This window comes from Ursus arctos, unplaced genomic scaffold, assembly GCF_023065955.2.
Source record: "Ursus arctos isolate Adak ecotype North America unplaced genomic scaffold, UrsArc2.0 scaffold_34, whole genome shotgun sequence".
Classification (NCBI taxonomy): domain Eukaryota; kingdom Metazoa; phylum Chordata; class Mammalia; order Carnivora; family Ursidae; genus Ursus; species Ursus arctos.
The window spans coordinates 30,341,811-30,356,629 of record NW_026623030.1 but is presented as its reverse complement, the minus strand read 5'-3'; the positions used below and the strand labels follow the sequence as shown (position 1 = coordinate 30,356,629).

Sequence of the window (14,819 nt, the reverse complement as noted above, 5' to 3'; positions counted from 1 at the left end):
GACAAGAGCAGCAGCCAATCAGAGCACTCTTATCTGCCAAGTCTGGGGAAGAGGCTGAGGTTCCCGGAGCGGTCTCTGGGGTGGATGTGGACCCTGCCTCCAAGGGGCAACCTGCAACTGCCCGGGTGCTGTGAAGATCACGGTCAGCCCAGCCCTGAAGTTTCAACAGGGCTCAGCTTCACACTCCACCCGCCCAGTGGGGAACCCAAGTCCCCAGGAAGGACACAGCCAAAGTATGAGAGCCTTGACCCACAAAACTGAGAAACCACTCCTGACCCCAGAATCAAAGCTGCTGACAGAACTACAGAAGGCACCACCAGCCCACTGCAGACCAGCAGTGCCAGCCGCACCAGCTTCCGGCGCAGCTCCCAGACACCCATGGCCTCAGGGTGCAGGGGGCATCCCTGGCTGGACCCACCACCATGAGACTGAGGAGCTCGAGGCCCAGGCCAGTGCACAGACAGCCCCCAACTGCCAGCATCCACATGGGCCTGCAATCCGCAGGCTTCATCTGCTGGCGGGAGTGCCACTGAGACCCCCAAGCCGTCTGAGGCCCCAGAAGCCAAGTCAGCCAGGCAGGGGGTTCTGTGAACCCCCTTGTTGTCCTCAGTCACCCCAGCTCCTGCCCACGCAGTGGCTCTGCCTGCCACAAAGCCCCCAGACCTTCAGTACCAACACAGCACCAGCCCCTGGGAGCCCTAGCACGAGCCCTTTCTCTGCTCCACACAAAACCCCAACTTCTCACTCCCCACTGTGCAAGGAGGCAAGTCTGTGAACCGGCCCCAAAGCTCTGGAAGCATGGTGGGGGCAGACCTGAGGGAATCCTAGAGAGGGAGCAGGGAAGTGACCCCAAGAGGGACATCTCTCAACGGCCTTTGGGGGAAGTCTCCTGAGGCTGATCCACAAAGGCCCGACCTTCAGCAGCAGACTCAGGTCCCAGGGATGCCCAACCCTCACCTGGCAGGACAAAGGTCCCCTGGCTCAGCCCCCCTGTCACCAGATCGGGGCCTGGGCACAGACTCACATTCAATGCGAGTTGAGCAGGGACACCAGCCGCTGCGTGGGGGGGCACCCCATGTTTAAATGTCAGCACCCCCCTGATGAGAAGCTTCCCCCCCAGAGCTCCACCAACAGAGGGCCGTGTGTCCCCAGGCCTTGTCCCCAGGACAAGGACAACCTGGGCAGCAGGTGTTGTGGGGCGTGCTCTCAGGGTGTGAGGCCGGACTCTGAAGCCCCCGAGAGCTCCCTGGTCCGGGGCAGGCAGGCCTGCTCCAGCACACCCCCACCCTGCGTTCCCAGGCCCGTCACTGGTCCTTCCCAGCCAGCTGCAGAGGAGAGATAACACAGGGGCAACTCCAGGAGAGTCCCCAGTCACACGCCAGGCCAGAGGAGTGGGGCGCACGGAGAGCACTGCAGGAGGGAGGCAGGCAGGGGCCGACAGCCAGGAGGGGGGCAGGAGGCTGGCAGGCGGAGGCCCCGCGCAGAGAGCAGAGAGAGGGTAGGGAGATAAGCACCGATGAGTAACCCAGGAGAGGCAGCGCCTGGGCATCCCCCCCCCCCCAGTTACTCCTCACCAGCGAGCTCCGGGGAGCACTACGAGTATTCTGGTCTCAAGTGGCCCAGAGAAGCTAAGCCCCTGCCCTGAGCCACACAGCAGAGGAGCACAGCTGGGACTCAGGCCCAGGCACCTCCAGGAGGGCTCCAAACTCACCCCACCAAGCCAGAACAGGCAGGGACAAAGTGACAGACAATACAGAGACAGAGCATCCCCAGGGAGGGACCCACCAGGACTGGCAGGCATGCAAGGGCTGTATGGGAGCAGTGAGTGCAGACCCCTCACCTGCCTCCCTCTCCCCCAAATCTGGGAGTGCCCCAGACTCCACAACAACCTCCCCTGGAAAGAAGGCCCCTACAGCAGACGTGACAACAGAGTCCCCTTTGTACTCGAGTTCGTCGAGTCCGAGGACCCTCAAACGGGGCCTGGGCCCAGTCCCACCCCTGTCCCCACACTTGAGCCACAGCAGGCTTCCAAACGTGACGGCAGACGCCCTCCCTCCAAAGACCCCGCCCCACGGGCCCTTAGGGGCCCTGGCCCCTGTCCATCCCCCATCCCCACTGGCCCACTGTTCCTAGCACTCCCCAGGGCCTCGCTCCTCCCCACAGGAGGTCACAGTTTATCACCTCCCCAAAGACCTCCTGTCCTGAGACCACCCTGACGCCTCCCAAGGCTTGCAGATCCTCAGTGGACAGTCCGTGAGCAGCAGGCCACAGGACCATGGGGCTATGGGGACGTAGACTCCTCCCCCCCACTCTGATCTCTGTGCTCCGCTGTGGCCTAGGATCAGCCTCACCCCCAGCAGGCCCTTCCAGGCGTGGAACACAGAGGGCCAGTAGGGACAGAGCACGGCAGGGCTGGGGCCAAGGGTCGGGAGCGGAAGCAACCTCACCATGGATCATTCACGCTTAGGGTGACCCAGGAAAGCCAGACAAGGGTCTCCCACGACCCCGGGCCACAGGACAGCTTCAGACCAGCCTCTTCCTGCTGGCCTCTGTCTCCCCGCCTTGACACCCTAACTCCGTTGGCTGGCACAAGCTGGGCCACCTCCAAGGTGAGGTCAGGAAGCATGCCCAGGCCTGGGAAGCAGAAGCCAGCTCCAGTGTGTCCTCAGCCTACCCCTGTGCCAACAGCAAGCCAGGTCCCAGGAGAGCCAGCCCGGCGGCACTGTTGCCAGCCCTGACAGGGACCAGAAGAAGGTGCGGGCAGCACGTCTCCCCGCCCCTGGGTGGGGCACTTTTCCAGACAGGCTCCGGGCCCACACCCCTCCCCAGGGCCTGGCTGCCCCAACCACCCGATGCCAGCCATCTGTCCCTCACTGCTGGGTGTCCCCCACCCCTCCCACGGAAGCCAGCTCTTTGGGCCCCCCAGAGGGGAAGGACTGGTCAACACTAACTCCGTGGCCACAGCTGACCTGCCCCTGCCCAGCTTACTGCCCACCCACAACCCAAATGGGCCTCAGGTTCCACTTCTGCTAGCCTGGGAGTGAGCGGAGACCACAGAGGCTCCAGGCACCAAGCCCCCTCCTTGGGGTCAGTCTACACACTTGAAATGACCAGACCACTTCTCTCCTGGGGGAGGCAGGTGGGAACTGGTGGCCTATTCTCATCCTCAGGTGGCAAGTTCTCAGCTCATCGTAACTTTAAGACAGAAACGTAAACGTGGCCAAGGCATGGGCCCACCAGACCCCACGACCTATGGGGAACGCACCAGGGCCGCCCTCACAGCCCCGCTGCCCTGCTGGCCTAGGGCATGGCGAGTCCCATCCGGGTCACAGCCCCCAAGGGGAGGAAAGAGGACACAGTATACAGCTGGCAAGGGAGCAGCAGAGCTGGGTGGGGAACCCTCAGTCCCAACACCCCACCAGGCAGCCCCCAAGAAACAGGGTGACAAAGCCTGACCTGAGCACCTGACGTGGGCAACAAGGCAAAGCCTTTACAGAGAGATGACACGGAGCCCTCTCCATCCCCTGGCGGGGTGCCCACAGGCCCTGGGGACAGGGCTGGCCCGAGCGTCACAGCCAGGTGTGCTGGGCAGCCTGGTACGGGCATCCAGGCACGTAGGAGGCCGCCCCGCCATGGGGCGCTAAGGTGCTTTGCTTAATAGGATCCCACTCCCTGGCTGGGCTGGGCCTGGTAGGTGGGCAGGCACTGACCTAGTTAACTCCTCGGACGCCGGCCCTCTTGGCTCAGGAAGGTGGCGAAAGCTCTAGTGGGAGCCCGAACACAGCCGCCCACAGGAGCAGGGCCACTTCCGCCCCAGGCTGGGCTCTTCCAGCCAGCTCCCAGGAGGGAAGGGTGCCCGGCCCCACCCTCCTTCCTCGGGGAGCCTTGTGCAGCTGCCGGCAGGCTGGCCTGCCCTCCGCGGTGCCCTCCTTCCCGCACACGGGGCCTGCCTGACTCGGGAAACGCAGAGGAGGCTCTCAGGGCAGGGGAGGCGTGAGCTGGTACGACCCGTCAGAACACAGAGATCGCATGCTCCTCCCAGAGATCCGCCAAGCCCCGGTCGCCACACACCACGGCGACATCGCAGACGTGACCCGCACAGATGCCCACAGCAGCTCCGTTCTAGAGCACTGACCAAGACGGCCGACCGCAGGACAGCACAGCCAGAGCCCTGCAGCCCCAGGGGACTGCTAAGAGCACACGGACAGGCCACCAAGCTGGGGGGTCCAGGGCTCAGAGGCAAAGCGGCAGAGACATCTTCACAGAAGGCAGCGCGACAGGCCCCACCTGCACAGAGAAACTTGGGGGCTGAGCTCCTGGGGCCAGCCGCGTTCTAGTTCTTTCTCAGATAAGTGCTTAACAAAGCATTTCATGATTCCCACTGCCCCGTATATATTATGCTTCAAAATTCAAACTTTAAAAGAATTTTTAAGTTAAGAAAAACAGATAGAACAATAATAATGCAACTTTGCAGGCGTTTCCAGAACCATCGAGACCCTCAGGCCTACTTACCGGCCCCCAGCTTGGAACCTGGTACCAAGGGGCTGCCACCCCGCCCCCATCCTGCCCCCACCCAAAGCCCGAGGCCCCTCTCCCGAGGAAAGGCAAGGCGAAGGACCAGCACTGCCCCGAAAGGCCCTAGACTAAGTCAGCAGGAGGTGGGCTGGCTCTGTCTGCGGCCGGCCTGGCCATGAGTGAGTCATGTCCAGCTGTGGGAACCAGCCAGCCTTGGGAGGGGGAGGGGTCACTGTCAGCAAGGCCTGTGAGCATCAGCCCTCCTCCCGGGGCCATGCCAGGCACAGTCCTAATCCCGATTCCTGCAACGGCCACCGTCCCTGGGCAAGAGCACGTCCAGGTACCATCTACCACCCGGGTGTAGCCTCAACAGAAGGCCACAGGCTCTAGCTGCCTCTCCATGGGTCGGGGGCCTCGGAACAGAGTACGATCCCCCCTCCCAAGGACCCACATCACCTGACAAATGTCCCGATTCCAAGGGCCACAAACTACAACAGTAAAGAAATAATCTCAGAGGAAGTATTCGCAACCTATCACAAAAAGGCTTTCCTCAATATATAAAAAGCTCCTACAAGCCAACACCATTGACATGGCACCTGTTACGCAGCACGCACAGAGCTTGACGTAAAGTGACTCAAGTTCTCGGCACAACCGCCCTATCACACAGGTGTCCTGTTCTACTGTCTCCCACTTCACAGGTGACAGCGAGGAGCCTGCACACAAGTGAGTGAATGCAGGAGAAAGACAGCACGGTTCAAGGCCCATGCCACCAACCACGGTGCCATCCAGCCCCAGTAAAAAGAGACCACAGGAATCATGCCAAGGGTAGGTGGCATTCCTAATACCCACACATTGAGATGCCGGGCCTCACTCACATTAAGTGAAAAACACTGAGATGTCATTTTCTACCAAGATCAAAGTCTGATAAGCGACCTCCTGGAAAGGATGTGGGGAGACCGGCCCTTCCGTACGCAGTCCTGCTGCATGTCCAGTCCAGCCTCTGGGGAGCACAATTTGGCAAGTGTCCCAAACCAGAAGCACGCATCCCTCTTATCCGGGGATTTCTGTCTAGGAGACTACGCTGCAGATACACACCAGGCCAAGACTGACTGCACAGACAGTCGCTACCAGACTGCTGCCGTATCAAAACCCGGAAAAACCCACATCCCATCAGTGGGGGACCGGCGAGGTCAGCTATGGAATGCGGGGCGATGGAACCCAATACAACCGCAAGTAACACCCACAGCCAAATTAACAACAGCTAATAAGCACACAGGGCTCACCACGGCCAGGTGGAAGTCAACAACGGCCGGGTCTCTGCCACAGGAGGAGATGGCGGCACAGACACGTTAAGATACTTGTCCAACAACACACAGCTGGTTTAAGTTTAGGGCTAGTTTAGAGCCAGGACTGGAACTAGGTCACCCAGCTTCGGAGTCTGGGCTCTGAAGCACTGTGCTCAGGGGTGGTAGCCTTCCCAGGAGAAAGGTGTGATGTCTCGCATATAGACAGAGACAGCTGTGTGAAGTGACAGAGATCCTTCCCCAGATACAGGCTCAAGTGGAAAACGCACTGACGTGCACAAGCGGATGGCGTGGTGGCAAAGCCACCTGCAAGAACATGTTCCTGGCCCTGGAGAGTTCCAGAAACCGCCAATGTCGGTGTGGGGGCCTCTGGGGTAAGACGGGGACCAAGAGGGGGAGAGAGCGGTTACCTTTTCCCAGGTCCCCTTTCAAAATCAATTTTTTGGGGCCAAATTATTTATTATCTAGTTTTAAAAGCCATTTTTTCTGGGTACCTTGCATCTCAGAGGAGCGTAAGGACTCAGGGACGGCCCCACGCCTCGTTGGGTGAGGGCACAGAGCTCCGGCAGAAGCCTCAGAGGGGAGAGGCCACACTGGCCTCTATGCACTTCCTCCAAGCGGGGGAAGCCGAGTGACAGCCAGCACGAGAGGAAGTAGCGCTGCCCACAACCAGGTGTGTGGCCCAGCCAGGATGGCGCGGGAGGGAGAGCTAGGGTTCCAAGAGGGGGAAGACAGGGAAGGGGGGGCCCATTCTCCTGGCCCCGGGACACCGTGTCTCGGTAGCCCAGTGCCCGGCTTCCAGGTACTCACTGTCACACTGGGCCCGTGTCCTCCCATGTCACCTCACGTCATGCCACAGCCCCCAAGGCCACAGCCCGGCTCTCAAGGGGGAGGGAGGAGGCCACCAAAACACATACAGCCGGGCTGGGAACTTCCCCTCAGCCAGGGGCTGGTCCCGTGGCCTCAGTAAACAGGTTTCAAAACCATTAGTCAGCACTTTGGCCTGCAGATCTGCCACCTCAGGTTCCCAGTCCCCAAACTGGCTCTCCGGGGTCCTGGACCCTCACCGAATCCAGGCCCCACCCGGGGCCCCAAGGGCGGTGAGGGGACCCAGCGAGGGCCTCCCGAGCCGGCTGGGCCTGAGGTGGACCGCCTCCCTGCTGCCGGCTGCCTCGGCCTGGGCTGTCTGGCCCTGACTGCCAGCCAGAAGGAATCTGCCAGCCAGAAGGAATCTCCGTGGGCCCCTCCCCTCCCCCCGCCTGACGCAGGGAGGGACTGGCCAATGCCAGGCCGCTGGAGCAATGTCAACAAACAACCCGCTGGCCAGACAGGTGGGCCAGGCCGGCAGCACCACCCCGCCCTGCCCCGGGCCTGCGCTGGGGACAGGACCCATGGCCGGGGCCACACCACAGCTAGCTAGACCTCAGCTAGCTAGACCTCCGTCAGTCCAAGGAACGTGACCCGTGGTGCCCGTTGGTGCCTGCGGCAGTCAGGCTGTCAGCCAGCTAGGGCCGGCGGGACTCTCCCCACATGCCCAGAGAACGCGGGCCCCGAACTGGGCAGAGAAAGAAGTCTCCAGGGTTCTGCTCAGGCTTCCCAGTTGGGCAGGCCAGACAGCAATTTATACCCAGAGGTGCCCAGCTCCTTCTCCCAACAGGAGACCCTGCCTAGAACCTTCCACTACTGACCAGAGTCCTCAGCACCTGGCTAGCCCAGGACCCAAGCTCGTGGGGCCTGAGGCTGTGCACAGGCCAGCCTGGGAGGGTAACGCACCCCCAGCCCACCGCCAATGCTGCCCCGAGCCTTACCTGGAAGTCATACAAAGCCACGATGTTTTCATGTTTCAATTCCTAGGACAGAAACCCAAGTTTCTCAGGATCAAGGCTGGCTCACCCACCACCCTCACCCCCCACGACTTCCAATATCCGCTCACCTTGAGGATCTTGATTTCCTTCCCCAGCAGCGTCTGGGACTTGGCGAGGTTCTTCTTGTTAATGCACTTGACCGCGACCTCCAGGTCGTGCTTCTGAAAACCAAGCATGGATATTCCTCAGGGGCCCGAAACCAGGAATCCATAGAGGGTCACCCCCAGGCCAGTTAAGCACCTGGTGGGGGGGATTCCGGTGCCAGTGGCAAGGCTCCAGGTGTGGGGTGGGAATGACGGGTGTCTGGGGATGTAAGGGTGAGGGAGCCCGGGATCTGGAGATGGGGATGAAGGGTCCATGGGGTGGAGTGGGCTTGAAAACCCCCGAGGTGTGTGGTAGGGATGGGGGGACCCGCGTGCGGGGAAGGGATGGGGGTGGCCAGTGTGGGGCCGGGATGGGGGGCCCGGGGTTCCCCGGGTGTGGGGCGGGAATGGGAGGATGGGGGTCCCGGGTGTGAGGCAGGGATACGGGGGTCCCCAGGTGTGGGTCGGGAATGGGGGTCCCGGGTGTGAGCCGGGGATGGGGGGATGGGGGCGCCCCGGGCGTGCGGCGGGGAGGAGGGGCACCCCCTCGCCGGGGCCTGGTCTGGGCCCGCCGCCGCCCCTCACCTCCCGGTGGCGCCCCTTGAAGACCACGGCGAAGGCGCCGTGCCCAATCAGGTCCTTGCGCGAGAACTCGAACTTGCCCACGGCCTCCAGGCCGCCGCGGCCGGGCTCCATGGCGCGGGCTGGCGGCTCAGGCGGCGGCTCGGGCCGGGGGTGGCGGGCGGGGGGGCGCGCCCCATCGGGCAGGCCGGGCCCGCCTCCAGCCCCGCGGGCCACTCGGGGCGCGCTGGCAGCCCGGGGTGCTGATCCGGATTCCTCCCCGGCTGCGACTCCGACTGAGATTCGGGCTCCGGCTCGGACTCCGACGGGGAAACAAAAGAGCCGCGGCCGCCGGGCCCCAGGGCCTGAGACGCCGGCGCAGGCGCAGTGCGCGCCGAGGGGGGGGCGGGGCTGGGGGCGGGACCTGGAGCGGCGGCCGCTCTCAGTGGGCGGCCGAGCAGGCGGCGGGGCGGGGCCGTTCGGGGGCGGGGCCATGCCGGGGTGGGGCGGGGCCAGCGCTCGACTCGCCCCCCTGGAGTGGGGCGGGGGAGGGGAGGCCCACGCTGCGACTGTGCCTCACGTCCCTTGGCTGCCGCCTCGTCTGTACACAGCCGCGTTAATACCTGGACGTGGCCTGTGTACCCCAGGGCTAGGGACCGCAGAGCATAAACCGGGCTGCTTCAGGGCTGTTGCATTTTATTTTTATTATTTCTTTTTTAGTGGGCTCCACACACCAGGGCCTGGCCGACTACGTTGCTTGAGCTCACGACCCTGAGATCAAGACCCGAACGGAAATCAAGAGTCGGAGGCTTAACCCACTGAGCCACGCAGGCACCCGAGGTGATGAGGTTTAAATTGTGTTCAACGGTAACAAATTGTCTGCCGCCTTGAACCAAAACATAGGAAATCAGAGGGAAGGTTCCGTAAATCCTTTCGCTGGGATGATACATAGCAGATTCCTAGACACAGACGTGTGCTCAGGTGTAAAGTGCTCCAAAGTTTAGAATCAAGAGGCAATACAGTGAACTGGGTCACTAGTTGTCGTTTTAGGAAGTCACTGGAGGGGGCGTGTTACAGCCGGACACACGTAGGTACACGTGTGTAACATGCAGCGCTGGGCTATGTGTGTATACACGTACATAACATACGGTAGAGCTGCTACCCCGTGGCTTACCGTATGCCGTCTGTCCATACAGTAACTCAGTTAGTCCTCCCAGTGACTCCATGAGGTACTTGCTATTCTATCACCGTTGGACAGATGAGAAAACGGAGGCCCAGAGGAATGTACCCTAAGTCACACGGCAAGCAAGGCAAAGAGCCAGATTCTCACGCAAGAACCTGTTAACAACGGCTGCTTCGGGAAGTCGGTGCTTCTCACTGTCTATCTTGAGTACTGATGTGTACTATTCTTACCACATTCGAGCGATGATTCTGTAAATGCTGAGTATGAACAATTCTCTGCTCTGCCCCCAGCCTGCAGTAATCGCCCCGGGTCGTTGCACCAGCCTGCCCATTGCACCAGCCTGCCCGCGGGTCCAATGGGCAGGCTCTGGGGTCGGGCCCTCCCTGCTGCCTTCACAGAGCCGCCTGGCGGCTAATCTTCCCGCTGCTCTGGGAGGCACCCCACTCAGTATCTCCTCGAAGCCCCTTCACCTGCACCCAGGCCCTTCTCCAGGCCCCAGGACGTGCAGGCTCCTGACCCTGGACTGAGGCTAGAGGCCATCAGAGCTGGGAGGGACAAGCACCTTGCTTTTCAGGGGAGAGGTCCCCCAGTTTGAGGTCAGCCACAGCACCCCTAAGGTCACTTTCCATTCCCTTGGTTGTCCAACACCGCCTCCTTTCGCCCAGATCCCTGGAGCTGCCGCAGCACAGAGGAGTACCTGCCTTCAGGAGTGGTTGGGGGTGGGGAGACAAGAGGGGCAGTAATTGCACAAAAGGTCATGAAGTTGCAACTGAGGGAATTGTAAAGAGCCAGTGGGAAGGGGGGGGAGCAGGGAGGTTGCTAGAGGGAGCTAGTGCCTGGGGGCAGGAGCCCAGCCCACCCTGGGAAGGAAATCTTCAACCTCAACTCAAGGAAGGAAGGAAGGTGAAGTGAGGAGTGGGTGGGCCAAGGTGGGATTTGCATTTGGAAGAGATCACGGAGCCCCCAGGGGAGCAGAGCCTCCGCTAGGGAGACTGGGTGCCCTGTGGGCTCTGTGGGTCACCGCCAGGCTCCTGCCGTCCTCCGTCTCATGGTCAATGCTTGTATCCACATTATTCACATCTGCACACCTGTGTACTCACTAACTTGTAACCTCCCGGTCCCTAGGTGCATATTCCCAGCAGAGGGCAGGTGGGCAGGCGGGCGGGCAGCCCTCTGTTACAGCTTACTACCCCGACCTTCTGGGCCATTTAGTGCCACACGGTTTACATTTTTGTGCTTTTTGGTGGTGATTTCGCTGTTGAAAACAGTCCCCTAAGGGTCGTGGTGAAGTGCTGTCCCGCGTTCCTGAGCGCAAGGAGGCTGCCATGCACCTTTTGGACAACGCGCGTCGGAGGAGCTCCGTCGGCTTGAAGTTGGATGTTACTGAATCAACAACATGTATTAAATAAGGTGTCTTTAAACAGAAACACACATAAAACAGATTATGTATTGAACAGGTGACGAAGACGTTGCGAGCCCTGCCTCTCCCCCGGAGTGCGGTGTCCCGCTAACTCCCTGTTCCTCATTGGCAGGCTGAACAGGGTACAAACACGGCGACCGAGAACGGGCTGTGTGGGCTGTGTGTCTTTACAGTGGCCACTCTCGGATTTAAGCCGGGCAGCCGGTTCCCCTGGACCCACGTGCTCCTCGTCCTCCGGGTCCCCCAAGGCGACGACTGAGTGCTGTTGTCTCTGACCACCAGTGTTCAGCCCGAGGCCCCGCAAGCAGTAAGGAAACTTTGAAAGGAGGTTGAATGAACTTTAAGACCCACCCCAAGAAAGACCCACCTCACTCAACGTGCAAACCCCATACTGTGGACATGCTGCCCACCAGCCAGGGCTCCAAGGCCACTGTCACCTTCCACAACAGCAATGGCAAATTGGTGTCGTTTCAAAGGGCCTGGTGCTGGCCCCCCAGAGCCTTAAGGCGGGAGCCAGGAGGGGTCTGTGATCACTTAGTATTGTCTGTCACAGACGCTGGGGTGTGGGGTGGTTTGCGTGCCTCCAAACAGATGCAAGTACACATTTCTTTAAATTTGTTCATTTTTTTAATAAAGATTTTTATTTATTCCTTTGAGAGAGAGAGCGTGAGCACAAGCTTGGGGAGGGGCAGAGGGAGAGGGAGAGGCAGACTCCCCACTGAGCAGGCAGCCCGACACGGGGCTCGATCCCAGGACCCCGGGACCATGACCTGAGCCGAAGGCAGCTGCTTCACGGACTGAGCCACCCAGGCGCCCGGAAGTCCACATTCCTGTGTCACCGTGACTTCAAAGGTCTCAAACTTCCAAAAAGTTAAAAACCTTCTTACAAATATGGAAAAAGCAGGGGCTGGACATTTATTTACTTCATTAATAAGGAACCAGTAGGATCGTGGAGATGGTCGCGGGGCGGGGGCACACACACACACACCCCGCTCAGTCGGTGGTGCGCATGACTCTCGATTTCAAGGTTGTGAGTTCGAGCTCCACGTTGGGTGCAAAGTCTAGTTAAAATAAAAACAAAAAACTATACAAACAAGAAAGATGATTGCTGGGCGGAATTTGAGGAATTGGTTATTTACAGAGATCTGAAGACTGTTGGAGTAGATTGGTTGGTCCCGGGCAAACATTTAACCTGCGATTATCTTTCCCACAGCAGGGTTGTCCTTTGTCCGCTTGACAGAACCCTACAAGTTTACATGGAGATAATATCACAGACCCAGAGCCTTCAATCAACGGTCAACAGAAACGCAGACACACACCAGAACCCCTCCGTCCAGGATCGGCCAACTTACATCTAAGAGGCCAAAGCCAGCCCTCCTCTTCAGTTTTTTTCCTTTTTTTTTTTTGAGGTAAAATAAACAAAACTTGAAAATTGGCATCCTAACCATTTTTAAGTGGACAGTTCAGGGGCATTAAGCTCCTTCACACCGTCATCAGCCGCCACCAACGTCCACTTCCAGAACTTTCTCATCTTCTCAAACTGACGCTGTGTCCCCACTAAACACGGGCCCCGCCCCAGCCCCTGGCGCCCACCGCCTGTTCCGTCTCCAGGACCCCGCCGGCTCTGGGCCCTCGGGTGAGTGGGACCACGCCGTGTCTGACCGTGACTGGCTCATTTCCCTCAGCCTCGGGTCCTCAAGGTTCGTCCACGTTGTGGCAGGCGTCAGGCTGAGCGATAGTCTGTTATAGGAATGCCCCACATTTTTTTTTTTAAGATTTTATTTATTTATTTGACAGAGAGAGAGACAGCCAGCGAGAGAGGGAACACAGGCAGGGGGAGTGGGAGAGGAAGAAGCAGACTCATAGCAGAGGAGCCCGATGTGGGGCTCGATCCCATAACGCCGAGATCACGCCCTGAGCCGAAGGCAGACGCTTAACCGCTGTGCCACCCAGGCGCCCCAAGGATGCCCCACATTTTGATTGTTCGTTCACGCATCGACGGCCGCTGGGGCTGCTCCCGCATTTTAGCTTCCGTGAGCAGCGCTGCTACAAACACAGGTGTGCGAACATCTCCTCAGGGTCCCGCTGTCAGCTCTTCGGGCACACACAGATGTGGAATTGTTGCATCATATGGTTGCTCTGTTTTTAATCGTTTGAGGAACCTCCGTACCGTGTTCCAGAGCGGCTGCCCCAGTGTGCACTCCCACCAACCGCGCAAGAGGGTTCCAGGCTCTCCACGTCCTCGCCAGCACTTACGATTTTCTGATCTTTTAAAAATAGACGTCCGAGTGGGCGTGAAGTGGTTTCTCTCCGTGGTGTCGATTTGCATCTCCCTGGTGACTGGTGATGCGGAACACCTTCTCGTGTGCGCCGGGCATCTGTTCATCTTCTCCGGAGACATGTCTGCTCAGGCCTTGGACCAGTTTTTAACTGGGCTGCTGGAGTGGAGTTCTTTACACATTCTAGACAAAACCCAGCCACGTCCGCGTGCCTATTTCTTAAGGTGGCTGCTTTGGAGTTTTACCTGCAGGGTCGAGGAGCTGCGTGGCCTGTGTGGCCCACAAAGCCGTATTTCCACCTGGCTTTACGGAACCCGTTTGCCCACCTCGCCTTGAATCCCTAAGCAATCCTCGGACGGGCCCGTCAAGGACCCCGCGGTATATGACCATGGAAGGGCACACCACCGTCCTTCCTTACCAGCGTGGGCCATTTTCCCCATCAGCGTTAGGGGGCCCAAGCAGAGCCCCAGGAGCTCCACTCAGTACCTGCCCCTGTCACCGTGGCCACAACCCCTGGGGCGGATCTGCTCCTCAGATGCGGCTGAAGCCTGTGGGCAGGGAAGTGGGCCTGAGGACAGCGTCCCCTCCTCCGGCCCTGACCCCTCCCCCCCCCACCATGCCTGGCACCTCAGTTACGTCCCTGGAAAACGGGAGAGGTCCCAAGAAGAATTAAGTAGAACGACAGAGATGAGCCGACTTCTTCTGGAGGGTCCTCCAAAGGGACAGGGTGCCTCCCGGCCCCTGGCACCCAGGCCAACTCTAGCCCTTGAGCCAGCCCCACAATCCTTCTGGAAAGGTCCTTGTCTTCCTCCAGGGGAATTCAGGGAAAGCTTCTGAGAGCACAGGCAGGCTCTCAGGCCTTCAGACTTCGCCTGAGCAAAGGAAGCCCTCGCCCCACTCTGCCCTGGAGCCAGTATTGGCTCCAAGCGCTGGGAGGGGGTGGAATGGGGAGTTTGCCTCTCGGTGGGGAGGGTGACAGCTTGAGGGCCCCCAAGGAGGCTCTGGGCGGTTTCAATCCAAGCCCAGAGGGAAGGGCTACACCCGTGTCCCTCTAAGCAGAGAAAATCGGTGGTTTTGTAACCCAAAATATAAACTTCCCCTGCAAAGTAGCAATCGCACCCCTGAGGTGCTCACACAAAGTCCGGAACGGGAAATGTTCGTGACAGCTGACAGCCCAGAGCTGGAAACAAATGTCTATTAACCGGCAACGAAGAAACAAATTGCAGGAATACTTCTCAGCAAGAGAAGGACTGGACAGAGGTCTGGTCCAGCCAACACTCCACGCAGAGGCGAGCAGCCAGGCACAAAGGCCCCCGCGGAGGTCAGCGTCGGCCGGCTGGCGAGGCTCAGTCGTCCCTGGTGCGGGCGTCAGAAGCCGGACTGCTGCTTGGGGGCGGGAGGATCTGTGGGAAAGGAGGGGGTGGTGGGCGTATCCTGGGCTGACCGGGTGGTGCTGGACACTTGGCTTCATACAGTTGTCAAAATGCACGGAACTGGGGCGCCGGGGATGGCTCAGTCAGTGAAGCGTCTGACTTCAGCTCCGGTCAGGATCCCAGAGTCCTAGGATCGAGTCCCGCATGAGGTCCCAGCTCTGCGGGGAGTCTGCTTC

General features: G+C 60.0%; 1 protein-coding gene across 1 annotated transcript in view; it reads right to left on the bottom strand.

Moving 5' to 3' along the window:
* ULK1 (unc-51 like autophagy activating kinase 1) overlaps nt 1–8,696 on the bottom strand; it is a 20,069-nt gene extending 11,373 nt beyond the window's left edge. The window contains 3 exon segments of the mRNA XM_057305967.1: nt 7,494–7,669; nt 7,753–7,845; nt 8,353–8,696. Of these exon segments, the coding sequence (XP_057161950.1) occupies nt 7,494–7,669; nt 7,753–7,845; nt 8,353–8,463 (380 nt within the window). The 5' untranslated portion in view covers nt 8,464–8,696.
* Nucleotides 8,697–14,819: the final 6,123 nt, after the last annotated feature.